General features: G+C 40.8%; 1 protein-coding gene across 1 annotated transcript; it reads right to left on the bottom strand.

Annotated features, from left to right (window-relative positions):
* Window positions 1-1123: 1123 nt before the first annotated feature.
* Window positions 1124-2879, bottom strand: SODALDRAFT_293871 (hypothetical protein). The gene is made up of 2 exons (XM_028608728.1): window positions 2643-2879; window positions 1124-2570 (listed from the first exon to the last, which is right to left on the bottom strand). The coding sequence occupies exons 1-2, from the start codon at window positions 2727-2729 to the stop codon at window positions 1377-1379; spliced, it is 1281 nt and encodes a 426-aa protein (XP_028467915.1). The 5' UTR covers window positions 2730-2879; the 3' UTR covers window positions 1124-1376.
* Window positions 2880-9208: the final 6329 nt, after the last annotated feature.

Genomic DNA, 9208 nt, shown 5'->3' on the forward strand with positions numbered 1-9208 from the left:
GTATTTAACGTGCGACATTAATTCCCTGCTAAATATAGGCCGCGGCGGTTCTAATACTATAGGATCGGGTCTAGTATAGATAAGGCGATTAAGACGCTACGGTAGTAACTAGGTTAGACCCTGTAATTACTGGGAAAGGTAATTAATGATAGTTATAAAATTTAACGTAAAAAGCGTGGAAAACGCCTAATTAACTTTCGAGCGGATTTTACTATTATGGGTTAAGGTTATACGGTCGGAAAAGAGAAAGTAAAAAAAATTAGTTCGCTGCTAGCAGGGCCTGTTACGGGCTGTTAATGTTCAGACTATAGTCCGATTAAGATGTTACTATTATCCGAGTATATACACTTCAGTTAGAATAGAGTTAAAATTAAAGGGCTTAATAGTTAATTAATTAAGATAATTATATATAATCCTATAATCTACAGGACTCGTAGGGAACTACTACTACTATACTTTCTGTAGTGAAAATTCTATAGATATCTACCTTAATTACCGAGGTTAAGGTGCTCGAGGAAATCCGTGCCTATTAGGCCCTATTCATATTTTCAGTGTAACTGCATTTTTTATGCATTCCTCTATTATCCCCCTATTATGCAGATACCACGCTAAGCAGGGGCCTATTAGCTCGTAGATTTCACTAAGTTAGTGGGATTTCGTATAGGAGAGCTTTGTAAAGCAAAACACGCTACTAACTAAGTGACTTTTTTTACTAAAATAGGGTTTACCTAGCCACGCGCGCTGCTATAGTTGTAATAAGGCTAACGATAGTATCGCCGCTTAAATAACGATACTATCACTATATAAGAGAACTATTAGGTATATTACTAAGTAACGCTTCTATAATATCCTCTATACTAATAAAACCTAGGGCCGCGATATCGATATACGTAGTAGTCTTCACGATATTCTATACTAGTAAAAAGTGGTGTCTTTTTATATACGAAAAACCCGACCCGGTATCGCGGATCGGCTTAATATTTCCCCGATATGCCTCCCTTATTTCTGCATAAAAAGATACATCGAGGCTAAGCGACAGCGTCAAAATAGCGTCTTAGCGGCGTTCTTACTTTCACAAAAATGGTGGCGAGATTTCACTAACTAGGTAAAATTATCGAACGAGGCCTTATATAACCGTAAAAACTACCGTCTATTCAACAGAGTGTATATGTCAAGATGTCATTCGCTATATTATAGACCGACTAGCCATAGGCCTTCGACTAGGACGTCCAGGCACCCCGGCGAGTCCCTTGAATTTTCGGTATTCTTGTTATCGACCACTGCCATTCAGTCTTTGGCTTGCATTGGGTTATCCTATGTTTCGTGACACTTGTCCAATTGTTCCGTGCTATAAAGTGGGGAGTTGCTAGTTTACACTAATCGCGAGACATTTCCGACGAAAACATGTCGTCGGTGTTCCGTTTGGAACAATCCATGTTTTCGTGTTTATTAGCGTATCGTTTCCTACCGCCGTTGTTTGCTCTGAGCTTCTCGGGAAACAGCTCCGTGACCTTTTTGCCTGCGACGCCCTTTATCGCGAACTCGAAATTGTCCGCCTCCTGATTTGCCATACCTCGTATCCTTACGGACTCTGCGGTTGTCGTTGAGTTGCCAACCCCACTCTCACCACCTAATGAAATTGTCCGTTGCGAGAGTCTCGTGTGGGCTGCCATATCCGGCTTATCCGTGGCTTTTCCTCCGCTGGAGGTGACTTTGGCCGGGAAGAGTTCCTTTGAAGCGTTGCTCTTCACCAACTGCTGGCTCGGCACAGAAGCAATGGCTCTACCGACAGTCCTCATGTTCCTATCCCTCACGTCCGCCATCTTTGCATTTCTTGTTCGTGACTGCTGAGGTGATGCCGATCTGTTTCGTCCCGGTTGTGAAAGTCTGAAAGACTGGCGATTCGGGAATAATTCCCTGTCCTCATTTCGACACGAATCAGCGCGGCCTGGTCTGATATCGAAGTCATATTCCTGTGGCCTCCCTCCGTTTTGGTTCCGGCCTGCACCATAGGCGTGTGTTTCTTTGTCATCATAAAGATCGGAATTGAATGTTTCGATATCCTCCACATGTCTCGAGGGAGTCCTCTTGACGTTTCTCCGATGGGAGTTTCCACTTCCACGGTCACGGTATTTTATCCTATCGCGCCTGATCCTCCCTGCGTGGTCTTGGTCTGGATGGAACAGGTAATAGCGGCTTCGGGCAGAGGCTCCTGGCCTCTTTTTATCGCTTGTAAGCGCGAAACGGATGTGTATTTGAACGTTGGGCTTGGAGGACATGGCCTTCGCCGGAATGGTCTCGAAGGCAGCTAGTTTCTCCATGTCAGGCGAAGCCTCACTCAAAGACAGAAACGCATCTCGCGCCTCGTGCTTGGATGGAAACACGAGATTGGCGCTTGAATCGTCGATCCATTCAATCCTGGACACTGGGCCGCAGTGTTCTTTCACGAACGTTATGACGTCGTCGGAAGATAGAGTGTCGACACCGCGTATATGAATTTTGTTTGAGGCAGGAACCGCGTCTTGATCACATTCTTGATCCTCCAATGGAGGTGCTTGTCCGATGGCGGCCTGGACAGAATGGTTAGTTAGTAAACTAGAGACAAGGAATCTGAGAAGATGTGGAAAACGCAAGTCACGAACCCTGTCAGCGGCGGAAAGCATGTGAAGCGAGCTGCTATCCGGTGCATCAGTCATGCCTACATCATAATCCATTTCGCTCTGCATCATGTGTGAACGCTGATCTTCAGGCTGACTAGGAGAAGATTATGAAGTCTCATGTGAAAGAAGAATACTGTCGATATAGCTGTTATTGTGCGACCTAGCTTTGTTGACCGGAGCTAGTCTCGTAGACGGTGTTGAACAGACCGTAGTCTTTGGGAATCAATGCGGAGACAGACCTCACGTTTCAATATCGAAACCTTAAACGTGATATTTCAGTGGGGCCATGACTCCACTGCTAAGCTGCATAGATATCATACCCATGTATATATACACCTCTTCCACCAAAAAATAGTCCAAGGATCAAGTAGCGCGCAATATAAGTGAAATCGATAAACTACTAAGATAACGATTATAACTCCCGCCTCCCGCCCGGGATACTATTATAGAGGCGCTATAACGCCGGCGTTATAGAGGAACTAGAAAACGCGATAGACGGTATTACGTGTTATAGGGTATTAGACCTTACTCTTATAATAGGTTATATTAAGGAGGTTATTACGTATAATTATAGGGACATACTATATATAGCCGGCGACCTCCGGTCCTTAGTAAGGGCTACTGATATGCCCTGTCTAGGTATATATCTGGCTAGCTAATACTATCGGACCTAAGGCTTTTAGGGTTCGGAATAGCGACTTTTAGGTATAGAAAATAGGGTATAATAAAGATATCTTCTACTAATCTAAAGGCGGGCTTACCGGGAATATATCCTCGGCGAGCCCCGGACTATCTATTTCTTTATACGACCGGTTTATTCTTAGTCTTCAGGGCTATACGTATATTTAGGGAACCCGGTCTAGGCCCTAAATATACGTTTGGGTTCCGGCTAGCGGGTATTATACGTGCGTATAGTGCCTGGCGCGCGAGGATTATTCGTGCGTATAGTCCTACGCTATTCCGGTATTTTATATACCCCGGGCGAAAAGAGTCCTGTGTCCTATAGGCGTCCTAGGGAGCCGTTAGGCGATAAGGTATACGATATATACGCGGCTAGCGTGTTAGGCGTGCTACACAGAGTAATCGTTATTTACGACCTATATGAATAGACGGCGTTTATAATAAAAGGGAATAGGGGATAGAATATATTATACGCTAGCTACGCTATCTACTAACTCTTCGCGCTATATTCGTGGCTATATAATACTATCACGCCTTACACGACCGTAAACGCTAAAGGAGACTAAAATAAACGACGGAGGAGAGAGAGAGAAAAATAAAAATAATAAAAATAACTATCTAAGTCTCTTTTTACGATAGTGTATATATATACTATCTTTTCCTCTATATATACCTATTCTATTATAGGCTAAACGCTAACTATACTAACTAAGATATAAGTAATCTAACCTAAATACTAGAACCTATTATACTAACTATACACTTATTCTCCTTTACTATATATACGCTTTATCGTTTTATACGCTTATATACTAAACGCTAAATATAAACCGCGAGAACTAAATAAACTCCCTCGTATATTATCCTGGAATACCGGGGCCTTAAACCTCTTTTTTTACGGTAACTCCTTATTATCGTCTAGGAAGCCTTAGTTCTCCTTATCGTATTTAAGGATATTCTTAATATCGCTAGAGCCTAGCTTTACCGCGCGCCTGTTAATCTTATCGTGGTCGATATCGCATAAGGAAATAAGCCCCTTATTACCCGGCTAGTCGTAATACTAGGCGAGGACGCTTATATAGATTATTAAGTCCTACGCACGCGTCTAGTACGTGGTAAAATAGTCGGCTATAATAGCGCGTTTATCGGTGTCGATAATACTATTAGGGTTAAGTCTAGTAATCTACGTATAGTCCTCTATACGCTAAACGCCGAGAAGGAATAGTAGGCCGATAGCGTTCTAGGTCTTACTAGGTACAATTTAAGCGGCGACGATTTTTTTCACTTACCCGGCGACCGGGATTAGTAAAACTATACCCTAACCGCGCTATATAAACGTGGCTAACCTCTATTTATTATATACAAACTCTTCGGATATACACGCGGCGCCTAAGGTAAATAGACTTTTAGTAAGGTGCTTATATCCTATTATCTAAACTAATTCCTTACCCGGGCGTGCTAGGAAGCCCTTAGGTAATAGTAGGGCGGTATACCCTTAGTACGCGTGTTTAGTGCCGGCGGACGGGGTGCTTAAGGGGCCTACGGGCGTAGTAAGGGGCGGGGCGGTAATAGTGGACGCGTTTAAGGCTAGGGTTATATTTCCGATATATAGTTAAGCGAGTATATCGGCGGCTTATTAGATACTAGAGGTTACCTTCTACGCGGAGGCTTAGAGATACTACGTAACCGATATTAGGCGCGTCTTAATTAGGCTATCGTAGTTACTCGTCTATATAAGAAATATAGCCTTATCTACCTAACCCGTATAACGGGCCTTTATAGCGCCCGCTAGGCTAAAAGCTAAGTAGCTAGCGTATTTACCTCTTATAGAATACGGGCTAGTACTAACTTATCTATTATAGGGATAGCGGTAGGTATAATAGGCGTGTTTATATTCGGGGCGCTTACGCCCGAACGAATAGGGAAGCTAAGGGGGGCGCTAATAATACGTTGGTTCTACGGGGTAACGGGGTTATTAGGGCGTGATACAGATAGTGGATCGGGAAGGAAGCGGCTATCCGGTCCCTAGGGCGCGTTATATCGGGGTATACTAGCGAGGTATTACTTAAATATCTCGGAGGGCCTAGACTAGCTTTACACGTCTAGATTATAATCTAGTAGAAATTAGGGCTACGGGTAAACGAGTATAAATGCCTTAGCGTTATCTATACTAACTATATAGTTCGCTTTATTAGTAGGGGTAAATACTATTCGATATAGGGTATAAATAATAGGGTTATTATACTCTAATAAGGTAGCGCGGCTACGGTAGTCTATAATAATTTCTTTATTATCCCTATAGTAGACTCGGAATACGGCCCCGGATATTAAAAGCTTAGTAATAAGGAGACTCTTATCTCCGAATAGTGTGATAGTACAGACGTAACCCTTAAATAGTAGACCCTCGCCGGTCCTGCCCCGCTAAAAGTATTTAGAAAAATAGTACTCGAATATAATATCCTTTAAGCGGTTAACGGCTAATAGGTATTCTACTATAAATTACCGGGCTATAAATATAATAGAGAACAAGAATATATAAGGAGGTGTATATATTTAATATAACGAAATAATAACTAGGGGAGGTAGCTTATATCCTTATATAAGTTATAATAGTGAATATATTAGGTAGGACTAGAGATTATAATACTTACGAAGCTTATTATAGTGGTGAAGAGTAGGAGAATATAGGAGAGGTTATGCCTAGTAGGAAAACTTTATAGCCGTGCTAGGGGTATAGCTAATTTAGCGGAGCGGCGTAGAGTTGTTTATTATTCTGTGTTATTTTAGGTACGTATACCTTCCCTTTAAATATAAGACGATAGCGTTTATGCTTTCCCTTATACTTTCCTCGCTATATATGAATAGTATTCGGTTACTATAGGTGATTCAAGCGGTGATTTTAGTAAGTTACGCGGCTACGCGGCTATATTAGCGGTCGTTAAAGGCTCTTTGCCTTAAGTGTTCTTTAATACTCTAAGTCCTTCGACGTCTCCTAGCTTAAGCGCTTTATTCGCCTTTACTCCCTTTATCGCTACTCGTAGTGTCTTTAAGGCTCTTTATTGTTCCTTAAAGGCTTTAACTATTTTCGGTACGTCTATAGCTTCCTTTAGTATCTAAACGTTATACTAACTTAGCTATTCTTTGTATTAAATTAGGTACTCGGTGCGCGGCTTACCACGACCTTTCTTAGTGACTCTTTTATTAAGGATAGCGTTAATTTTATGATACTTATATAAATCGTGCTACTCGTGCTTATTCTTATCGGGGTTATTAGGATAAATAGGCCCTTTATAGGCTATTCAGCCGGGGAATAAGTCTATACCCAGTTCCTTCGCCGGTTATAGATACGTAATACTAATAACGGGATAGATATTAAGCGTGGCGGGTAGGTCTAATAGGTATACTAATAGCAAGACTTATTCCTTAACCTTAAATAGTCCTATTCGTTACTAACCGAGCTTTATTAAGGGTTTACTAAGTAGTAAATAGCTATACCCGAGCTTAATAAAGATAAAGTCCCCAGGAGTAAACCGAATACTATAATGCTTGTTATTATATAGCCTTTTTATATATATCTAGGCTAAGGCGATAGATAGCTTAGCGTCTTCCTAGAATAGCTCTTAAGCAAATTACGGGTTTATATTACCGATTATACTAAGGGGACTATTTATCCGCATGCTATATAGTAGTTTATTTAGTAAATAGCCTAAGACTTCGCTAAATGCGTTATTTAGATTAAGCTATAACGCGATAATACCCTTTATCTATAGTGCGTTTAGATATATAGCGAGGAATATACGGATAGTAATTCCGATTATCTGATTCTTCTATTTAGATAGTCTATTAGTCTACGGGTATTATACTATCGAGAACCTAAGTAATATACCCGCCACCTTTTAAAACGCTATCTAAAAGGCGGATAAAAACTTAGTGTTATAATCTAAAATAATCCCTCGGGGGCTACCCTAGTTACCGAGTTAGAGGAATTAATAGAGGACGTAAGCCGAGTCCTCTATAGTATAGGAGCTATGCCCCAGAATAAGGAGGGTGCCTTTCGTAAATTTATCCGTTATTATAAGGAGGGAGTTAAATAGGGGAAGGCCCTCCTTTTACTAAGGAGAGCTAGCTAAGGATACCTCGGGTAAGCCGATAATAAAATCTATAACGATAGTGTAGAACGGAATAGGGGGAGTTATAATTAGTTATATCTTACCAAGTAGGCGCTAACGATTAGTCTAGTTAATAGCGCACTTTATATAGTTAGCGATATAGGTCTTAATTTCCTTACGGAGCTTAGGAATAACGAATCGGCTAATTAGCTTATATTAGGTTTTTTTAACGCCGAAGTGGTAGTATTTATCGTAAGCGGCCTAAATAAACTCTTTATATAGGGAGAATAGGATATAAAGCCGACGCTTCCCGCGTTATTCTAGATAGTACAGGAGACCGTTTTCTAACTTAAAAGGAATCTTAACTAGCGAATTATAGTTCTATAGCTAGGTAAGGATAAGTCCTTATTTGGTATTATTGGTATAACTATCGCTGATTCTTTATCGTAGATCGGCGTTTATTTTAAGCTCGGAGAAGTGATAAATAGCCTAATCGCGCTAAATCCGTTCTAGTTCCTTATCGTCTTCCGCTTCCGGAGGGTCTATTATAGGTAGCCGTGATAGGGCGTTAGCTATAACGTTTATTTTCCTAGCAATATACTAATAATCTAACTAAAACTGGCTAAGGAACTCCGAGGAAAGGATCAGCGTTATATTTAACCTGGTTTTATCTATACTAGATAGCGTGGTGGATTTTATAATACCGATAATAGCGGTATAGTCTATAAGGACGATAGTCGGATTACGATAAGCGGACTAAATAATAGTTCGGGTCTTACGAATAGCCTATACTAGGTAGGCGACCTTTAGTTTAGTCGGCTAGTACTTCTACTTAGCTATATTAAGACCTTTACTAATATAGAGTATTAGACGAATAAGTGTCTTACTAATAGTGCTTTTAGCGAGCTATTTAGTTTTATTATTAAGTTAGAATAGTATAGCAGAGACCCTGTACTTCTTAAAAGCGTTTAGCTGGATAAAGAGGATTTTCCTTAGGTTATAGTGGAAAAGGTAGATATTTAAAGTAAGTATATCCGTGATATCCTTAAATAACGCTATTTCTTCGGCTATAACCTTAAATACCGTTTATTTAGTATAGGCCTTATATACTTAGCCCTAGTCCTTTCCGAGCTAATAAGCTTCCGCGAGTAGGGTAATCTTCCGTTATTAAAGGGAGGCGATTCGGTAGGCGAACCTCGGGATAAGGTACTATAGCTACCCAGTTATATTAATCTATTACTTAAGCGATTAGAGCGATAATAGCGGACGGATTCTTTATATGGTATCAGTATATTCCTTCGTATTAAAGAGGCCTAAAGTATCGACCTTAAATTCTAAAAGCTATACTAATAGGTATCTAATAAAGGATTTACCCGGGGAGATAGAGATCTGCTTCCGGCTAAATAACGATAGTACGGCCTCTAAGTGCTAGGCGTATTCCTCCTTAGTATCTAAGGCTCTAACGATATCGTTAATAAAGGCGGCGGCGAACTTCTTATACGGTCGGAGTAGCTTATTTATATAGCGCTGGATATAAGCTAGCAAATTACGGAAGCCTATAAGCACGACGTTCGAACGCTCTTATCCTTAATATAAGATAATAGTAAACCTTTTACGGTACGGCTTATATACCGGGAACTAGTAGAAGAAGGCTTAAGTGTCGATAACGGAGATAAGCTCCTTTCCCCGGAGGCGCTGGATTACCTTATCCTATAACGGTATCGGGTATACGTCGGGAATAGTGACTTTATTTAGGGC

Source organism: Sodiomyces alkalinus, assembly GCF_003711515.1.
Source record: "Sodiomyces alkalinus F11 unplaced genomic scaffold SODALscaffold_3, whole genome shotgun sequence".
Taxonomy (NCBI): domain Eukaryota; kingdom Fungi; phylum Ascomycota; class Sordariomycetes; order Glomerellales; family Plectosphaerellaceae; genus Sodiomyces; species Sodiomyces alkalinus.

What these genes read in the sequence shown, in the direction of transcription:
- SODALDRAFT_293871 (XM_028608728.1), bottom strand. Translation starts at nt 2,729, where the DNA reads ATGATGCAGAGCGAAATGGATTATGATGTAGGCATGACTGATGCACCG. An exon ending in TGCTTTCCGCCGCTGACAGG is followed by an intron (nt 2,571 to 2,642) that starts GTTCGTGACTTG and finishes CATTCTGTCCAG; the next exon opens with GCCGCCATCGGACAAGCACC.